This window comes from Mus caroli, unplaced genomic scaffold (assembly GCF_978045245.1).
Source record: "Mus caroli unplaced genomic scaffold, Mus_caroli_1 scaffold_6, whole genome shotgun sequence".
Classification (NCBI taxonomy): Eukaryota; Metazoa; Chordata; class Mammalia; order Rodentia; family Muridae; genus Mus; species Mus caroli.
This window is the reverse complement of record NW_028227261.1, coordinates 55,900,739-55,922,767: the sequence shown is the minus strand read 5'-3', so window position 1 is coordinate 55,922,767 and position 22,029 is coordinate 55,900,739. Positions and strand designations below refer to the sequence as shown.

The 22,029-nt window shown below is 41.1% G+C and overlaps 1 protein-coding gene across 1 annotated transcript in view; it reads right to left on the bottom strand.

The window, feature by feature from the left end:
• Positions 1–22,029, bottom strand: part of Itgb3bp (integrin subunit beta 3 binding protein) — a 69,618-nt gene that overhangs the window by 2,203 nt on the left and 45,386 nt on the right. The window contains exons 5-7 of the mRNA XM_021159715.3: positions 18,495–18,573; positions 12,369–12,462; positions 11,067–11,126 (exon numbers count right to left, since the gene is read on the bottom strand). Of these exons, the coding sequence (XP_021015374.1) occupies positions 11,067–11,126; positions 12,369–12,462; positions 18,495–18,573 (233 nt within the window). The remainder of the gene's footprint in view (positions 1–11,066; positions 11,127–12,368; positions 12,463–18,494; positions 18,574–22,029) is intronic.

Here is a 22,029-nt window from a genome sequence, read left to right as displayed (position 1 = left end):
CAAGTGAAAGTAAAATAATGTTGGGGGCTGGAGAGATGGCACAGCAATTAAGACTACATACTGCTCTTGCAAAAGACCTAGGTTTGGCTTTCAGTACCCGTACAGCAACTTACAACCATATGCAACTCTGGCTCTAAGGGACTGGACACTCTCTTCAGTATCCTGTGTGGGTACTGCACGCATTAAGTGCATTTACCAATACATGTAAAATAAAAATGGATAAATCTTTTTAAAAACTTATTTTACATACTAAACAAGTTTGGGCTTTATAATTTTTATTTCAACATCTCAAAAGCTCTACTTCAGAATATACATCTTAAAATGATAATAGCTAGGAAATTTGTTATATGCCTTGTACATCATACCAAAGAGCATTGGTGTGATGCTGTTACTATTCTTACACACTTCACTCTGGCTACCTGCCTTCTGTGCTGGACTCCATGTTCCTGAGGGCAGGATGAGGTCCATCATGTTTTGTTGTTTTGCTGGCATCACTAAGGCCAGAAACGAATTCACAACTGGCATTCTGTAAACATTAAATTAATGAAGGACATAAAGAGAGCAACCATAAGTATTTGAACCTTTAATCCCAGCACTTGGGAGGCAGAGGAAAGTGGATCTTTGTTTGAGGCCAGCCTGATCTACACAGCAAGTTCTAGGTTAGCCAGGACTACACAGTGAGACCTTGTCTCGAAACACATCAACAACCCAACAAAACCAAAATTATTTAAGTGTTTGAAAATGTTTAGATAATTCTTAGAATCAGGCAACACTTCTTGTGCTGCAAGTTATTTAGTTTTGAAAGATATTTTAAAAATTCTTAGATTAGACATTTATCCATCCATTCACTCATTCACTGTACTGGATAAGGAACATTTGATCTGGGCTCTAAGTAGGTACTCTACTGTAGTTACACTCCAGCTTACTCTCTCCAGATTCTGGCTGAGGCTCTGGGGCTACAACACAGAGGAGTCCACAAGAAGGTCAGTAATCTGAGTGACAGTGAACTACACAAACACACTTAACAGTCGACAAGGACCACAGGAGCCTAGGACATGAAACAACTGTGCTTCAGCTAGGAGAATGTCGAGCTGCACAGAGGACGGCCCATTACAGACTGACCTTACAGTGAGATAAGCAGGAGACTCGGAGAAGACATGCAGTTTAAGAGAAGGAAGGCAGCAGGAGCTCAGGCATTCCGTGGGCTGCAACTAAGTGTGACTATAAATGGCCTCCCTCTTCTTTTGAGTCTTTGATAGACAGCAAACCACCTAACATAATTAGCTATATAATAATGCAAATATACTTTGTTTCTTACGTGTCTAAAATATGTATGCCACTGAGCAAATTGATGTGAGTCGTGGGGATGGGGTTAGTTTCCCTGACTGCTTCTCAGGGTAAAATGGGAAATGCTCACCTGTCAGGCAACCAAACTCCATTTTCTATAAATGTGCCGGGATAATTCTTCTCCTCCTCAGGAACAGTCAGCCCTCAGTCTAGTCATTACTGTCTTTTTATAGTATTTTTATTTAATAAAACCTATTAAGGCCACCATACAAATCTCTTTACTTATGCTTTTATCTTTTAACTGATCAATTTTTATATTGCTGACACCCCTTCTTTACCATTTGTTCATTTAAAAATTCATAGTACGTGAGCTATGTCTCCAGGGAAGTGTCTATAAAATTTGTTACAGCTGGCAAATGGGTCTGAGTCAGTGGTAGCACATGACTAAATGCTTCACAGAAAATAAAATTTGTTTCTGTAGTAAGCAGAACTGTTTAAATGTTATTTATTTTTATGTTTCAAAGAAAATATATTGTGAAGTGCTGCATTGATTTAAAAGGCAACAATGTCTGTGTACACGCTGTAGAAGGGAAATTTATGAAACCTTTGCACAACTCCTTTAATTGAATTTTCCAAATCTCTCACCACACACAAATAATCAATATCTTCTGCAGAGAAAACCAGTCAGAATTATTACAGTCTTTCTTTTCAATTTTGTTGTCATCAGCACATAAGAACACCTGGATATTTGTACTGTCTGCTTGCAAGTTATTTACACCTTTTAAACACATAATTGCTATTAAGTGAGTCCAAAAGTATAATTTCAACATTTGCTACAGATTTCTTTCAAAAGAAAAATTATCATATTTTAAGTAAAGTATAGAAATTTAAATCATGGAAGAAAATTATGTAAAAGGCTTTGAAAAGTAATATACTCTGTTTGGCTTTATTTAAATCCAAGACAATTCTTAAGATGGCATCCTCAGTAGTCCCTAATAGTGGTGATGAGGCATAAAGCAGTAACCCTGTGGACAGAGAGGTCTGACCCATGAACAGCACGCACAACATACGAAGGACCAAGAGCTACAATGTACATTAATGTCTATCTGTGATACCAAAATTAACAGCTATCTCCAAATAAATCTGGGAAAGCACAGGGGGGAATTTTAAAGAGAGTCTTCAGATTCAAATCTGAGTGCTTTTAAAATTAAAGTATCTGAGAAAAAAAAAAGATGCAGCTCAATATTTAAAATAAAAGATGAAATGCCAAAAGGGCAGTAGTCTTCAAGAAGTAAAGTGATTTGGCCAGTATGATGAATATTTTTTCAATACTGAATTGGGAGAAGTATAGCATTTGGTTAAAAATCCCTCGGTGGTGGCCAGAATGAAGGGGCAAGGCCACATTAAACTTCTCTATGGTGTCAGCACAGGGGTCAGCTTGTCCTGTACCTTAAAGGATGTGATAACTTTTGAATCCTGTAGCCAACATGAATTTTACAATGCAAGTTAAGAAAACACAGTCTGGGCTTTTTTCAGAAGACCAGAGCTAGAAGTTTTGAAATAGTTTCTATTACAAATAGCTGAAACAATCAACTTTTTTGAACATTGTAAAGTTCAGATGGTAATGCAGCATTTGAAATATGCATTCTACAACCTACACAATTATTCTCAAAACATAAAATGTGTTTTGGACTGAAACTAAGTCTCTTCTTTTCTTATCTTGGCAGCTGCTCTACACTTTGCTTACATTCTTTTCAAAAACATTTTGTTTACTGGAAGTCCTTGTCACAGGCAAACAATGGTGGTATTTTTTAATATCTCTAGAAAAAATGAAAATGCCAAGTGCTACAGAATGCCATCTATTGACTAAGGAATATCGTATGAGGTTGTTTTTAGTAGGGTTGATTGTGTAAAGCAAATACATTTCATGCCTCACCATGTGATCAGAGTGTGACTCCATCACCAGTCTCAGACCACTGAATGGTCAGATGTCTTAGATCTTAAGCATAACAAATTTAAAATAATTATGAAAATTCACATCTAAATCCAACAGAAAAGGAATCTTTCATTTCATTCTTTTCCTAATAGTCATAAAGCCAATATTATTAAGGAAAGTGAACTTAGTTTTATATCCTGAGTATCCAAAAAAAGCCTTCCTTTGTTCAAGACCCTTGAGTTTGGCAGAAGAAAGCCTGTTATTCACATAGTCTAACAAGGCATTCTGATTCATAGGCCTAGTTCTTATGACAGGGTCAGTGACCTCTTCGGGTTTCTCTTAGTTCCATGAAGCCTCCTCCATGGGACCTGCCAGGTGCCTGTTTACTTATCCCTGAAGTGTCACATGGATCCTCCTCTCCCTGTAGGAGCGACTGCAAGTGGTGCTGAGCGAAGGGAACCAGCACTAAGGTTTGGACGGCAAGGACAGCAGAAATGGTGCAATTCTCCTGCATTTGCCTGGTTAACTATTAGAGGAAATGGAAAGATTCTAAGAAGACATGCCATCATCATCCTAAAGCCACCTTAGGTACACTCCGTGACAGTGGAACTAGTACCTAGCCTGTTCCCTTGTTTTGTTTTGTTTTTTTTGAGACAGGGTTTCTCTGTATAGCCCTGGCTGTCCTGCCTGGAACTCACTCTGTAGACCAGGCTGGCCTCGAACTCAGAAATCCGCCTGCCTCTGCCTCCTAAGTGCTGGGATTAAAGGCGTGCGCCACCACTGCCTGGCAGCAAATGCTTCTTAAATCAGTATGTTATAAGACAAGATGACAGCTGTTGACTTAGTAAGAAAAATTCTATGTTTGCTTATGTGTTTGTGTTATGTGTGTACCATCTTTAACAATTTTAACAACAAAAACCCCAAGCTGAGAATATGCATAGTAGGAACCAGAAACAGAGGTGGGGAAAGCATCTAATAAAGTGCAAGGGCTCAGATTCAAACTCCAAGGAAGCACATGGCCATGGGTTGTAAAGTGAAGAGCTTTTAGTACCTTAGAAAGCACAAAGAGCTACTGTAGATTGTGCCAAGTGGAAATGGAGGATTATCAATGCAAATAAGTGGTAGATAGGCATAGCAATATTGGTATATATTATGAAAACAGGTTTTTAATTTTTTAATTTAAGTCACAACAAATAACTAATGCCTACTGGAAATATCAAAATATAATCTAGTGATACAGTTTTTTCTATGAATGAAAGAAAGCCAACCCTGTAGAAGCTTGACTATGGACAAGTCAGCCTGTCTGTCTAAAATAACAAGAGAGCTAGGAGGCTGTTCTGTCTGTCTGTCTGTCTAAAATAACAAGAGAGCTAGGAGGCTGGTCTTGCAGAAATGCACAAAGAATTGGGGTGCAGTATATAACTGAAAGGAATGACATACTATCTAACCCTCCAAAAGAGTTTACTCACATATTAATACTTCTGTAGAGTTGTTTGGAATTACTTGAAGTCTAGTGAGATAGAGAGCTAGTGAGAGAGCTAGTGAGAGAGCTAGTGAGAGAGCTAGTGAGATAGTGAAAGTCCTTGCTGCCAAAACCTGATAACCTGAGATTGATCCCCAAGAGCTACATGATAGGGGGATTCTTGTAATCTGCCTGCTGATCCTCAAGTGTGCCACGGTATAGATATACCCTTCAACAAATGAGATAAATGTATGTTAACTAATGACCTGAGAATTTTTCCTTCATTTCTCAAAATCTGGTAAGTGCCAGCTTTAATTATTAATACTTCTAGGAAAGTGTGGATTAAAAAAAATACATCACTGGTACAGAAAATATTTAAGACTTCTTCTAGGGAAATAATAAACATAAATGTCACATTATAATCTAAATCTTGTCAGGTTAGGAAAGTGAATCTGTGACATGCCACACTCAAGCCATAAAAAGCTAAAGGAGGAGAGGAGAGCCCAGTCTTGTAAACACTGCCTTGTGTGAGATCCTGTGGCACAATGCAAGTGGGAGGCTCAGGAGCCTACTTCCCGTCTACAAGAGCTTTGGAGGCTTCTTGCCCTGGTTGTCACCCTTGTGTAATGCAGCTGGCCTCTGTATCTGACTGGAATCTGGTATTTCCACGGAGATTACTGTTCAAGTTTGCCGACTCAAACATATTAGACTCCTTGGTCCAGTGTCATTTATATTTATGTATAATCTGAAAACTGGGGTGACCAGCTGACTTCACTTGGTTTTGGAAGAAACATGAAATCATGGAAAGACCAGACTTTCTGAGTCATCTGACCTTTAGATGGAGTCCCTGCTTTGTAACTTAAGTGCCAGTGTCTTTGGTCAAGTTAATGAATTTTGTGTATTTGTTTATTGTCTATGACAGTGAAAATAACTCTCTTGTAATATTGCTGTAAAGGCTGGGCTGGGAACACAGAAATTACCAATACTCAATAGATGGAAGTTGCTTGTTCGTAAGGCTGGGAGCCTAAAATATGACCTAGTGGAGACAGCTCCACTTGCAGAGACTGCTGAGTGACATTCACGTCATAATATTAAAACTCTCATTCTTCTACACACAACAGAGTATTATTCAGTCATAAGAACAAGCAGGTCTCTGCTGGGCACCTGACCAAAGTAGCACTCAGCAGGAGCAGCCCGAGTATGGCATTTAAAAAAAAGACCACTGCTGTTTAGTGGCTTGGTAGTCCCAGGCCTTCCATCAATCACACCTACAGAAACCTCAGAGCAAGTATCCTGGGACTATACACAGAAACCTAGCCATCAATACACTTCAAAGCCATGAGGAAGGACCTGAATCAGATCAACTCACTGTTTAGCAAGGTGGGATCTGCTGAGAGCCAGGGTCTGTAGAGGAACAGACACAAGTCCCTAATATACTTGGTATCCCTTAGTACTGCCATGCTCCCATGTCCCAAGCCTCCTGCTCATCCTTGGGGTCCCTATACATGCTGTGAGGTAATAAAAAGTAGGAACCTGAAGAAGACTGGAAGAGAACTTAGATTCTAGAGTTGATTGGCTATCACTTCTTATGCTACGGATTAGACAAGAGTGGGCTATAGAGAGGCAATATTGCCCCTGCCCCCAGTTTCTCAGGAGATGGAGGTCAGTTCTTCTACAGATAGCTGTGTCATCCTTGAGGTTATAGTATGTCCAAGAATAGAGAAGACTCTGAGATTATGCTTAGACCCCATATACAAGACTGAGGTGGCAATGGCTTGGGAAAGGCAATGATGGCTAGCCATCAAGGGGGACAGGGAGCCACAGGTACAGAGGGCTCGCTGTCCTTCCATGCTCACCTAGGCTAGGCTGGGCATACAAAGGCTAGTGTGCATGCAGGGCTTCTTTCTGGTGCCCTCTTTTCCCACTTCAAGACTTTCTTTCCCAATTTTTTTTTTAAATAGACTTTCTAGGAGAACATAACAACTTGGTTTGCATGTAGTTTCCTTATTGCAGCCTACTACAAGAGAGGGCCTTTTGGATTTCTTTAGCTCTCGTTTCATCCTAACTTTAGCCAAAACTGCATACTCTCCCATCCCTCTACTCCCTACCTCACTGGTCCCTCTATGATTCCCCCCTCTTCTCCCCTTTACTTCATCTAGACAGTACTAATCACTAGTCTCACTGCTCTGTCCTCCCACTCACACACACTAACAAGCATCGCAGTACACACAGTACCACCAGTGCTACTCTACTTCCTAAGCTTTGGTTGTGATTGCTTTTAATTTGACCATTACTGTTATTTTCACAGTGGGTTGGTCTATCTTTGATAGTGATTACTTTTGCAAACTGTATTCTACTTTCAAGAGAGTATTAGGGATTAAGCCTGGTGCCCTGAATATGTGGGCTGAGGGGTCTAACCAAGCTAGATTTGGAGTCTAGCAGAAAACAACACCATAATCTTACTACAATCCAGTCACTTTCCTACATTGCAAACACTTCAAATGAAGAACAGGGATGATTTAGAAAGAAAAAAAAATATCAGCCAAAGATTCAACTCCAGATGTGCAAGTCTCAATGCAAAAACATAAGAAACATGAAAATTCAAGGCATAATGAATCCTACAAAAATCATTTATCCCACAGTAATGCCCTTTAATGGGAGTGAATCATATGAAATTCCAAAGACTTAATTCAAAAGAATGATTATAAATTATTCAAAGATTTCAAAGATGACACAAACTCCTGAGTGAATTATCAGAGAACACAAATGGTTGAAAGAAAGGAGTGTGGAGCTAGTAGGTAGCTCAGTCATTCTAATCCCCAGCACCCACTAAAGCCCAGGCATGGTGCTGTGTCTGGATCCCCAGTAACAGAAGGGCAAAGACAGGCAGATCCTGAGAGCTTGCTGACCACTCTGGGAAATCAATGAATTCCAGGTTCAGTAAAAGCCTCATATCAAAAAGTAATCCAGAGGGGCTGGAGAGGTGGCTCAGCAGTGAAGAGTAAGCACTTGGCTCTTGCAGAGGACATGGCCTTGATTTCTAGCACCCAGATGAGGCTCACAATCACCTGTAACTCCAGTTCCAGGGGATCTAATCCCCTCTTGTGACTCCCATGGACACTGACACATGTACACACATCAAATACCCATACACAGAAAATAAACATAATAATAACAAATGAGATGGAGTGTGAGAGAGGAAGATACCTGGTGTTGACCTCTGGCCTTCAAATGAACATACACAGTTATGTGCACATATATATACTACATGCATGTATAAAAACAAAAACAAAAACAAAAAGAAATAAGCCAATACAGGAAATGAATGTGGAATGAAAAAATAAAACAAAACAAAACAATCAAACAAACAAAAAACCCCATAAAAAATCCAAACAAAACAAAAGGCAAGTAAAATGCAAGAAATTCAAAGTTCACTACATCAAATAGGAAACTCCATAGACTGACTCACCAATAGATAGAATAGAACAGGAGGAGAACAGCATACTAGGGCTGAAGACAAGAGAGGTGAATTGGAATTTGCAGACAATGACAAAGATGAATTAATAAGAAAGGATAAACATAAGGTAGAACATCCTATGAAAAGACCAAGTCTATAAATCATGAGATGGAGGAATGAGAAAGACTTCATGTTAAAGGCATAAAACTAACTCAGAATACTATACACAATGAAACTATTTGCTATAATTGAAGAAGAAACACTTTTCATGATTCAAACAGGCTAAAGGATTTCATGTTACACCGCTAGGCACCTTACAGTTCTCCTACTCCCAATCTATTGGAGTTGGGCCATGCACAAGGGCCAGTGCTTGACAGTAGATACCTTCAAGGAATCCACTAGAACAAAGACAAAGGTATACTCATTCATGATGCTACAGGAAAGAGTAAGCCACATTAGAACAGTGGTTTAGCAAGTAAAGACTATGAAAACCTCAAAAACTACAAAAACAAAACCAAAAACAAAAAAATCAACAAAATGGCAGAAATAGAATAGTGTGGATCCCTAGTACCCATGTAAATGCCAAGAGCATATGGTGGCTCAACCTATAATGCCTTTTAGTAATAATCCTGAATAGTAATGATTTCATGTCAGTCTGTGCCTTAATCAAAAGACACAGACTAGCAGGTTGAATAACAAAGCAGGTTCCAGCTGTTGTCTCTAAGAACACACTTGACCATCACAGGTTAATATTTAGGCTCAATGGACAAAGCCCTTGCTGTGCACACATGAAGACCAGAGTTTGGATCCCCAGTCCTCATGCTAACGCCAGAATGGTTGGTGGCTTGCCTGTAATGCCTGTGCACAGGAGACAGAGAGAGACCCCAGGAGCAAATTGCCTAGCTAGGTTAGCCAAACTTGGTTTCAAGTAAGAGACCTGCCATATATGTTAGGTGGAAAGCAATCAAGGAGGACAGCCAATGTCAAACTGTGGCCGACACACACACTCACATTCATGCATGTGTTTGTGTGAATGAATACACACATGCATGCATACCACACATGGACAAAACAAGACAAATGAGAAGGGCCTGAATGTAAAAACATATTTGGAGAAAAGGAAACTAGGAAACAAGCAGATATAGTTGTAATGTCTGATAAACTAGACTTCAAAGCAAAATTAGAAGAGAGAAGGAAGAGTCCTGATTAAAGCAACAATTCACCAAGAGGACATTGCCATTTTAAACACATGTGCACTGATCATGTGTGACTTAATTTCACAAATGAAATACTACTACATGTAGAGACTCAGATGAATCCCAATATATTAATAGTGAATATCTTAGTCAATGTTCTGTTTCTGTGAAGAGACACCATGACCACGGCAACTCTTATAATAAGAAAGCATTTAATTGGGACTGGTTTACAGTTTCAGAGGCTTAGTCTAATACCATCGTGGTATATGTTGGGAAACATGATGCTGGAGAGGAATCTGAGAGTTCTACATCAGGATCAGCAGGCAGCAGGAAGAGAAAAAGCCACTGGGCCCAGTCTGGGCTCCTGAAACCTCAAAACCCCACTCCTCCAATGATTCCTCCAACAAGGCCACACCTCCTAGTCCTTGTCAAGTAGTACCACTCACTAATGACCAAGCATTCAAACATATGAGCCTATGGGTGCCATTCCTATTCAAACTACCACAGTGGATAACATCAACAACCTAGTTGCATCAGCACCCTGACAAAAAAATAAACAAGAAAAAACATGTGAGTTAAGTGAGATCACAGATAGACCTAACAGACACTCCAGAAGATTCCAAGCAAACACTGAATAATTACACTCTTCACAGTGTAACACAGAACGTTCTCTAAAACAGATTACATACTACAATACAAAGCAAGTTGTAACAACAACAACAACAACAAAAGAAAAGCTGAGATAATTTCTTGTATGTTATATGACCACAGTGAGATAAGACTAGATAGAAGTCAACATGAAAGCTATAGAACCTATACAAACATAAACAGATTGGATGACACACTGCTGAATGATGAATGGATCACTGAAGGAATCAAACAGGAAATTAAAAAATTCCAAGAATTGGATGAAATTAAAAACATATAAAAAAGCCCTATGAAAACAGTTCTATTAAGGGAATTTATAACTTTTTTAAAAAATTAGAGAGATCAAATAGATAACATATTGATATAGATTAGGGCCTTGGAAAAACAAGAAAAAGCCAAACCAAAAAGCAGAGGTAAAGAAATAATTAAGATCAGAGCAGAAATTAATGAAAGTAAAAAAACAAAAAGGCAAACAACAGCAATGTAAAGACTCAATAAAACAGTTGGTTCTCTAAAAAGATAAACAAGATTTGACAAACCCTTAGCAAAAAAAACCAAATAAACAAACAAACAAATAAACAAACAACCCCCCAAAACAAAACAAAAAAACTCCAACAACACACAAGTTATGAAATGAGAGATGAAAAGTGAGCCATTATAAGAAATACTGATGGAATTCAGAAAGTCAATAGTACATACATTAAATACTTACATTTCACTAAATTAGAAAAATTTAAAAATGGATAAATATCTAGATACACATACATGATCTTAGTTCATGAAATGATTATAAAAATACTCTTTTTTTGCACTTCTCTTTTTAAAAAAAATTATTTTTTGTGCATGCGTGTTTTGCCTACATGTAAGCCTGAAGACCATGTGTGCCTGATGCCTGTATAGGTAAGAAGGCGGCACCAAATCCCCAGGAACTGGAGGTTCAGATGGTTGTAAGCCGCCATCTAGGTTGTAAAGAACCAAAACCAGGAGCAGCACATGCTGTCAGCTGGTGAGCCATCTCTCCAGCCCCGGGAAAAGGTTTTTGTTTGTTTAATGTAATAAACTAAAACACTTCAATCTTACCTTTGGGAGTAATTCTTGATTTTTTCTTTTCAAACAACTTTTGTTTTATTACTTTAGTCACTAAAAGAGAAAAAATAAAATAAAACCACCCTCACATTACAAAGTAACATAAGGGGCTGTAGAGATGGCACAGAGCTTAAGATAGCATGCTGAACAATTGTGAGAATTAGAATTTGGGTTTCTGCACCCATTTACCACGCTGGGAAACTTGTGCATGACTGGAATCCCAACTCTAAGTAGGCTGAGGACAGGAAGATCCCTAAGACGTTCTGGCATCCAGCCTAGATGAGAAAATCTAAGTCCCAGGCTCAAGAAGAAATACTGATTCACAGGATCCAGCAGTGATATAAAACACTCCATGCCTGCACACAGGTGAGCACAATGAACAGATGACTTCAAACACAAATGCACACAACCTTTTTTTTCAAGACTTTATATAAAATACTTGGGAATGGCTGGTGCACACCTGTAATCCCAGCATTCAGAAGGCTGAAAAAAAGAGCATTGCTGTGACTTCAAGAACAGCCTGGGGGACACAGTGAATTCCAGGACAGTCTGCTCTATAAACAAACAAACATGGACTATTAACTAATAATTTCTCATTGTTTGTATGAAGCAACTGTAGAAAAAGAATAATCAGCCGGGCGTGGTGGCGCATGCCTTTAATCCCAGCACTCGGGAGGCAGAGGCAGGCGGATTTCTGAGTTCGAGGCCAGCCTGGTCTACAAACTGAGTGCCAGGACAGCCAGGGCTACACAGAGAAACCCTGTCTGGAAAAAACAAAAACAAAACAAAACAAAAACAAAAACAAACAAACAAAAAAAAAAAAGAAAAAGAAAAAGAATAATCAAAGCATACTATAGGTATCAAGCACAATGCCGTACCCTCTTACAACCTTACTTTGAAAATGAGCTCAGTATAAAGGAAGCCTGCTAGCAGTCTCCTCTGTGCAATCTTTTCTGAATTCAAGAGGAAGCCATAAAGCAACACAACCTGATAAAGAACACGTCTTCTAGAGATGATAACAGTACTTCTATCTGGACAGCTTTGGGGTATGTGTGATCTCTCAGACCGAAACTTGAGAAACATGGGAAGGTTTATCTCTAAAATTACTAACATTAAAAATCCAGGTGCTGGAGAGATGTCTCAGAAGTTAAGAGCACTGGCTGCTCTTCCCGAGGCCCTGAGTTCAATTCCCAGCACCCACATGGTGGCATACAACTGTCTATAATGGAATCTAATGCCTTCTTTGGGTAGACAGACAAAACACCCATGTACATAAAATACATAAATGTTTCTTACTTAGTTCTTTGGTTTTCCTTGCTTCTCTTTTTAAGGAGCTTGGTACTAGGGAAACGCCAATGAGATCTTCAAGTTGTCTGTTGCCTTCCAAAGCCTGAAAGAAAACTACTTCTAATGAGTTAAATAAGTTCTTGACAACTAAGATTATTTACAAAGGAAATATAATACATTGTTTGCTTCATTTAAAAGATCTTAAATTAGGAATTTTGAGTTTTCCTGGTACATCATGTATTACAAGCCCTATAATGACTCTAATACTAATTTTGTTTGTTTGTTTATTTGTTTCTCTTTCTTTCTTTCTTTCTTTCTTCCTTTCTTTCTTTCTTTTTTGAGGCTGTGGGGTGGTAAAGGTTTGAGATAGAATTTCCGTATGTAAATAGGGTGCCCTCACACTGCAAAGATCTGCCACCCTGTCTTCCAAGTGCTGGGATTAAGGGAGTGCATCACCATGCTCAGTTGTGAGCAGGTAAATATGCTATACATGGTGGCTCACACCTTTAATTCTAGCATTGGGAGGCAGAAGCAGGCAGATTTCTGTGTTCAAGGCAAGGCAGAGCTACATTAGTGAGTTCTAGAATAGCCAGAGCTACATAGTGAGACACTGTCTCAACCAACAACTACAACTACAACAACAACAAAATAAAACAAAGCAACCCTCTAACATGGTGCCACAGCTCTCCATACTCAAATACCAGCAGAGAGAGCTGGTCTTCCAGGAGTGCTGACACATCTGTGGGCACAAGACCACCACTTCTGCTCAAATTCCTGTCCCAAGAGGGACCTGCCCAGAGGCATCAGGACATAGGAACCAAAGGACAGCTGGGGACAGGATTCTTATGGTTTCCGTCTGCACCCTGGAGCTGACCCTGTACCACAGCTCTCCATGCCCAAATTCCTCCTGGAGAGAACTGGTCTCCCAGGAATACTGACACACAGGCTTGCAGGAGGGACAAGCCACAGCAAGACCAGCTAACACCAGAGATATCCAGATAGTGAAAGGAAAGGGCAAGAACATAAGCAACAGAAATTAAGGTGACTTGTGATCATCAGAACCCAGTTCTCACCCACAGTGAGCCCTGTATACCTCAAAACACCAGAAAAGCAAGACTCTGGTTTAAAATCACATCTCATGATGATGATAGAGGACATTAAGAAGGACATAAATAACTCCCTTAAAGAAATACAAGACAACAAAGGTAAACAGGTAGAAGCCCTAAGGAGGAAACACAAAAATCCCTTAAAGAATTACAAGAAACCAAAAAAAAAAAAAAAAAAAGAAGCCGGGCGTGGTGGCGCACGCCTTTAATCCCAGCACTTGGGAGGCAGAGGCAGGCGGATTTCTGAGTTCGAGGCCAGCCTGGTCTACAAAGTGAGTGCCAGGACAGCCAGGGCTACACAGAGAAACCCTGTCTCGAAAAACCAAAAAAAAAAAAAAAGAATTACAAGAAAAAGACAACCAAACAGGTGAAGGAATTGAACAAAACCATCCAGGATCTAAAAATGGAAATAGAAACAATAAAGAAATCAAAAAGGGAGACAACCCTGGAGATAGAAAACCTAGGAAAGAGATTAGGAGTCATAGATGCAAGCCTCACCAACAGAATATAAGAGATAGAAGAGAGAATCTCAGGTGCAGAAGATACCATAGAAAATACTGACACAACAGTCAAAGAAAATGCTAAATGCATAAAGCTCCTAACCCCAAACATCCAGGAAATCCAGGACACAATGGGAAGACCAAACCGAAGGATAATAGGTGTGAAGAGAGTGAAGATTTCCAACTTAAAGGGCCAGTAAATATCTTCAACAAAATTATAGAAGAAAATTTCCCTAACCTAAAGAAAGAGATGCCCATAAACATACGAGAAGGCTACAGAACTCCAAATAGACTGGACTAGAAAAGTAATTCCTCCCATCACATAATAGTCAAAACACCAAATGCACAAAACAAAGAAAGATTATTAAAAGCAGTAAGGGGAAAATGTCAAGTAATATTTCAAGGCAGACCTATCAGAATTATACCAGATTTCTCACCAGAGACTATGAAAGCTAGAAGATCCTGGGCAGATGTCATACAGACCCTAAGAGAACACAAATGCCAGCCCAGGCTACTCTCGCCAGCCAAACTCTCAATTACTATAGAGGGAGAAACCAAGACATTCCATGACAAAAGCAAATATGTACAATATCTTTCTACAAATCCAGTTCTACAAAGGATAATAGATAGAAAACAACAAAACAAGGAGGAACACTACACCCTAGAAAAAGCAAGAAATTAATCTTCTTTCAACAAACCCGAAAGAAGATAGTGACACAAACATTAAAAAAAAATAAACAGGAAGCAACAATCACTATTCTTTAATCTCTTAACATCAATGGACTCAATTCTCCAATAAAAAGACATAGACTAACAGACTGAATAAATAAATAGGACCCAAAATTTTGCTGCATACAGGTAACACACCTCAGTGTCAAAGACAGACACTACCTCAGAGTAAAGGGCTGGAAAACAATTTTCCAAGCGAATGGTCCCAAGAAACAAGCTGAAGTAGCTATTCTAATATCGAATAAAATTGACTTTCAACCAAAAGTTATCAAAAAGGATAAGGAAGGACACTTCATACTCATCAAAGGAAAAATCTACCAAGAAAAATTCTCAATTCACAATAACTATGCTCCAAATGCAAGGGCATCCACATTCATTAAAGAAACTTTGCTAAAGCTCAAAGCACACATTGCACCTCACACAACAATAGTGGGAGACTTCAACACCCCACTCTCAGCATGGACAGATCATGGAAACACAAATAAACATAGTGAAACAAACAGAAGTTATGGACCAAATGGATTTAACAGATATCTATAGAACATTTCGTCCTAAAACAAAAGAATATATTTTCTTCTCAGCACCTCATGGTACCTTATCCAAAACTGAAAATATAATCAGTCACAAAATAGGCCTCAACAGATACAAGAAGATTGAAATGATCCCATGCACCCTATCAGATCACCAAGGACTAAGGTTGGTCCTAAATACCAACAAAAACAACAGAAAGCCTACATACACATGGAAGCTGAACAATGATAACTTGGTCAAGGAAGAAATAAAGAAAGAAATTAAAGACTTTTTAGAATAAAATGAAAATGAAGGTACAACATAACAAAACTTATGGGATACAATGAAAGCAGTGCTAAGAGGAAAACTCATAGATCTTAGTGCCTCCAAAAAGAAACTAGAGAGAGCATACACTAGCAGCTTCACAGGACACCTGAAAGCTCTAGAACAAAAGAAGCAAATACACCTGAGAAAGCGGCAGGGAATAATCAAACCCAGGGCTGAAATCAACCAAGTCGAAAGAAAAGGAACTATTCAAAGCATCCACAAAACCTGGAGCTGGTTCTTTGAGGAAATCAACAAGATAGATAAACCCTTAGCCAGACTAACCAGCAAAGTGGCTGGATATAAAATTAACTCAAACAACTATAGCCTTCCTATACTCATAAACAGGCTGAGAAAGAAATTAGGGAAACGACACTCTTCACAATAGTCACAAACAATATAAAATATCTTGGTGTGACTCTAAACAAACAAGTGAAAGATATGTATGACAAGAACTTCAAGTCTCTGAAGAAAGAAATCGAAGATGACCTCAGAAGATGGAAAGATCTCCCATGCTCATGGATTGACAGGATTAATATAGTAAAAATGGCTTTCTTGCTGAAAGCAATCTACAGATTCATGCAATCCCCATCAAAATTCCAACTCAATTCTTCATAGAGTTAGAAAGAGCAATTCTCAAATTCATTTGGAATAACAAAAATTCCAGGATAGTGAAAACTATCCTCAATAATAAAAGAACTTCTGGGAGAATCACCAACCCTGACCTCAAGTTGTAGTACAGAGCAATAGTGATAAAAACTGCATGGTATTGGTACAATGACAGGTAGGTAGATCAATGGAACAGATTTGAAGACCCCAAAATGAACCCACACACCTATGGTCACTTTATCTTTGACAAAGGAACTAAAACCATCCAGTGGGAAAAAAGACAGCATTTTCAACAAATGGTGCTGATTCAACTAGCGGTCAACATGTAGAAGAATGTAAATTGATCCATTCTTACCTCCCTGTACAAAGCTCAAGTCCAAGTGGATCAAGGACCTCCACATAAAACTAGATACACTGAATCTAATAGAAGAGAGAATGGGGAAGTCTGGAACACATGGGCATAGGAGAAAAGTTCCAGAACAGAACACCAATGCCTTATGCTGTAAGACTAACAATAGACAAATGGGACCTCATAAAATTGCAAAGCTTCTATAAGGCAAATCACATGGTCAATAGGACAAAACGGCAACCAACAGATTGGGAAAATATCTTTACCAATCCTAAATTCAATAGAGGGCTAATATCCAATATATATAAAGAACTCAAGAAGTTAGACTCCAGAGAACCAAATAACCCTATTTAAAAAATGGGGAAAAGAGCTAAACAGAGAATTCTCGACTGAGGAAACTTGGATGGCTGAGAAACACCTAAAGAAATGTTCAACATCCTTGGTCATCAGGGAAATGTAAATCAAAATGACCCTGAGATTCCACCGCATACTAGTCAGAATGGCTAAGATCAAAAACTCAGGTGACAGCATATGCTGGCAATGATGTGGAGAAAGAGGAATACTCCTCCATTGCTGGTGGGATTGTAAGCTGGTACAACCACTCTGGAAATCAGTCTGGTGATTCCCCAGAAAATTGGACATAATACTACCTGAGGACCCAGCTTATACCACTCCTGGGCATATAGCCTGAAGATGCTCCATCATGTAATAAGGACACATGCTCCACTATGTTCATAGCAGCCTTATTTATAATAGCCAGAAACTGGAAACAACTCAGATGTCCCTCAACAGAGGAATGGATATAGGAAATGTGGTACATTTACACAATGGAATACTACTCAGCTTTAAAAAACAATGAAATTCACAGGCAAATGGATGGAACTTGAAACTATCCTGAGTGAGATAACTCAGTCACAAAAGAACACACACAGTATGTACTCACTCATAAGTGGATATTAGCCTAAAAGTTTGGGATACCCAAGATACAATTCACAGACCATATGAAGTTCAAGAAGGAAGACCAAAGTGTGGATGCTTCAGTACTTCTTAGAAGGGGGAACAAAATACTCACAGGAGGAAATATGAGACCAAGTGTGGAGCAGAGACTGAAGGAAAGGCCATCCAGAGTCTGCCCCACCTGGGGATCCATCCCATATACAGTCACCAAACCCTGATGCTATTGTGGATGCCAGGAAGTGCTTGCTGATAGGAGCCTGATATGGCTGTCTCCTGAGAGCCTCTGCTAGAGCCTGACAAAGACAGAGGCGGATGCTAACAGCCAACCATTGGACTGAGCGTGGGGTCCCTGATGGAGGAGTTGGAGAAGGGACTGAAGGAGCTGAGGAGGTTTGCAGGCCCATGGCAGGTAGCAACAATGTCAACCGGCCAGATCCCCTGGAGCTCCTGGGGACTGGACCATCAACCAAAGAGTACACATGAAGGGACCCATGACTCCAGCCGTATTATGTGGACTTGTTGGACATTAGTGGGAGGAGCAGCCCTTGGGCCTGAGGGTGTTTGATGCCCCAGTGTAGGGGAATGCAAGGGTTGCAATGGGGGAGCGGGTGGTGGGTGGGGGAGTACCCTCTAAGAGGCAAGGGGAGAAAGGATGGGATAGGGTTTTCCAGAGGGGAGACCTGGAAAGGTATAACCTTTGAAATGTAAAGAAAATATCCAATAAAAGAAAAGGAAAAAAATGTTCTGAAAGAATGACCTCAGCAAACAACAGCAGATAAAAAAAACAAACAAAAAAAAAAAAACAAACAAAAAACTCTAACCTAATCTCATAATCTACAAAATTACTTTTAAATGTGAAAAGTCAACTAAAACTAAAATATTACAGGTAATCATTACATATTACAACTAAGGAGCTTCCTGTGAGAAATAAGTTAAATATATACCCTGCAAACCCTTGACTGCAGTGAATTCTTAAATACAGGACTCTTTTTTCCCTTTTCCAAAACAGATAGTGTAGGTAAGAAAATTATATGTAAGAAAAAGTGCAAACCTGTATACTACTTAGATTTTTCAGTATCTCCATGGTTTTCTCTGATGATATCTCAATTTTAGATAGCAACACCATGAATCTAGGAATGAAAAACATATTATTACCAAGAATAAGCATGTGAGTGTCTCAGGTCACAGAGCTGGACACTCTAGTCCACAAGACAGATTTGGTTCCCTAGCCCTCTCTTTCCATGTTAAAGTGGCCGTGTATGAAAGTGCCCCTGTCATTTTGCCATTCCTCGATAGACACAATGCACGTTATCAACCATCCTCCAAAGACTCTGCTCTCCCTGCCTTCCATTCCCACCTAGGAGTGAGCTAGACATCTTTTCCTCTCCATACATGCCTTCTTGAGTTCATACTCCAAAGCTCACTTACCATGGTCTTGGACTGGGACACTTAAATATAATGGCTTGCATAGTTTAGTGTGAAGAAAATAAAAAGCAGTCTCTTAATTTTAAACTTTATTTTATTTTTTTTGTAAGTATAAATCTGTGGTTCTCAATATGTGGGTTACAACTCCTTAGATATTTATATTACAATTCATAACAGCAGTAAAATTATGCCTATAGTGTAAGGATGAAAATAACTCTATGGGGGTCACCGCAGCACGAGGAGCTGTATGAAAGGATCCCAGCACTGAAGCTGAGAGCCACTGATTTAAACCAGGCTTTCTTAACGTAACAAGCTTTTTTGAGAAGAGGAGAGTTCTTGGTTTTGAGAAAGGGTTCCAAAATATAACTTTGGTTGGCTTGGAAATGGTTTTGTAGATCAGGCTGGCATCACATATGGAGCAATTCTCTTGCCTCTACTTCTAGAGTGCTGGAATCCTGGGCATGGACCACTGCAGCTGTTTAACTTCCTAAATGTGTAATTTTAAGCGCTGAATGATATAGTATCAAATAAACAAGCCAAAGATGATTTAATCATTTCTTCATTGTTGCAACTGTTTCAGGTTATTTTATAATTTGAAATTTCCTCACTCTCTAATAATACATATCAACAAAGTATAACAGAAATGTAACTCACACACATTCTCTAGTAGCTGCATTAAAATGAAAATAATAGTTAAATTTAAGTGCAGGCTTTATAAGCTATGGGGCACCCTTTTTTTTTTTTTTTTTTTTTTTTGTACCATGAAGGGAGGAGTGTGTGGGAAGAGTTGAGCCCTAAGGTGTGGTGCCTTAAAGCCTCTAAGGGTCTCCTCATAAGAAGCAGAATATTCTGGAAACAGGTACCTCCTTTTTTCCATGCCTTTTTTTCCCCACTATATGATATTTTCCATAAAGTAAAAAACAATAGGGGAATATTGCTACAATATTTTAAGATCATTTAGAACTAATTCATAAATGTGTTCCATTTAACTTGCGATTAAAAAAAAATCGAGTTTTTATTCTGGTTTTCCAAAGTAGGAAAAGAAATCTTTAAAAAATTAAAAATAGAGAAAAGCACCTGAGCAGCTGGGGCGCAGGGTCTGCTGACACTCGCCAACCGCCCACAACACCCGCCACAGGATCTTAAGACTTCTGGTGAGTGGAGCACAGCTTCTGCTCCAATCCAATTGCGCGGGACCTGAGACTGCATTAGTTAGGGAAGCAGAAACCGGCCTGAGTAGGACCACAGGCCTCATCCGGCTGGATCAGCGCCGGGATAGCGGGAGCGCAGGGTTGCCTGACACCCGCCAGCTACCCACGACCCCCGCCGCAGGATTTTGGGACTGCTGGTGAGTGGAACACAGCTTCTGCTCCAATCCAATTGCGCGGGACCTGAGACTGCATTAGTTAGGGAAGCAGAAACTGGCCTGAGTAGGGCCACAGGCCTCACCCGGCCGGATCAGCGCCAGGGTAGCGGGAGCGCAGGGTTGCCTGACACCCGCCAGCTACCCACGACCCCCGCCGCAGGATTTTGGGACTGCTGGTGAGTGGAACACAGCTTCTGCTCCAGTCCAATCACGCGGGACCTGAGACTGCTCTGGTTGGGGAGAGAGAAATCCGGCCTACATAGGGCCACAAGCCTCTTCCGGTCAGAAAAGCACCTGAGCAGCTGGGGCGCAGGGTCTGCTGACACTCGCCAACTGCCCACAACACCCGCCACAGGATCTTAAGACTTCTGGTGAGTGGAGCACAGCTTCTGCTCCAATCCAATTGCGCGGGACCTGAGACTGCATTAGTTAGGGAAGCAGAAACCGGCCTGAGTAGGACCACAGGCCTCATCCGGCTGGATCAGCGCCGGGGTAGCGGGAGCGCAGGGTTGCCTGACACCCGCCAGCTACCCACGACCCCCGCCGCAGGATTTTGGGACTGCTGGTGAGTGGAACACAGCTTCTGCTCCAATCCAATTGCGCGGGACCTGAGACTGCATTAGTTAGGGAAGCAGAAACTGGCCTGAGTAGGGCCACAGGCCTCACCCGGCCGGATCAGCGCCAGGGTAGCGGGAGCGCAGGGTTGCCTGACACCCGCCAGCTACCCACGACCCCCGCCGCAGGATTTTGGGACTGCTGGTGAGTGGAACACAGCTTCTGCTCCAGTCCAATCACGCGGGACCTGAGACTGCTCTGGTTGGGGAGAGAGAAATCCGGCCTACATAGGGCCACAAGCCTCTTCCGGTCAGAAAAGCACCTGAGCAGCTGGGGCGCAGGGTCTGCTGACACTCGCCAACTGCCCACAACACCCGCCACAGGATCTTAAGACTTCTGGTGAGTGGAGCACAGCTTCTGCTCCAATCCAATTGCGCGGGACCTGAGACTGCATTAGTTAGGGAAGCAGAAACCGGCCTGAGTAGGACCACAGGCCTCATCCGGCTGGATCAGCGCCGGGGTAGCGGGAGCGCAGGGTTGCCTGACACCCGCCAGCTACCCACGACCCCCGCCGCAGGATTTTGGGACTGCTGGTGAGTGGAACACAGCTTCTGCTCCAATCCAATTGCGCGGGACCTGAGACTGCATTAGTTAGGGAAGCAGAAACTGGCCTGAGTAGGGCCACAGGCCTCACCCGGCCGGATCAGCGCCAGGGTAGCGGGAGTGCAGGGTTGCCTGACACCCGCCAGCTACCCACGACCCCCGCCGCAGGATTTTGGGACTGCTGGTGAGTGGAACACAGCTTCTGCTCCAGTCCAATCACGCGGGACCTGAGACTGCTCTGGTTGGGGAGAGAGAAATCCGGCCTACATAGGGCCACAACCCTCTTCCGGTCAGAAAAGCACCGGGGCAGCTGGGGCGCAGGGTCGGCTGACACACACCAGCTACCCACAACACCCACCACAGGATCTTAAGACTTCTGGAGAGTGGAACACAGCTTCTGCTCCAATCCAATTGCACGCGGGACCAGAGACTGCATTAGTTAGGGAAGCAGAAAAACGGCCTGAGTAGGACCACAGGCCTCTTCCGGCTGGACCAGCACCGGGGTACCGTCAGCTACCCACGACCCCCGCCGCAGGATTTAGAGACTGCTGGTGAGTGGAACACAGCTTCTGCTCCAATCTTTAAATAGTGACAACGATAACAACTAACCCCAGAGATTACCAGATGGCGAAAGGTA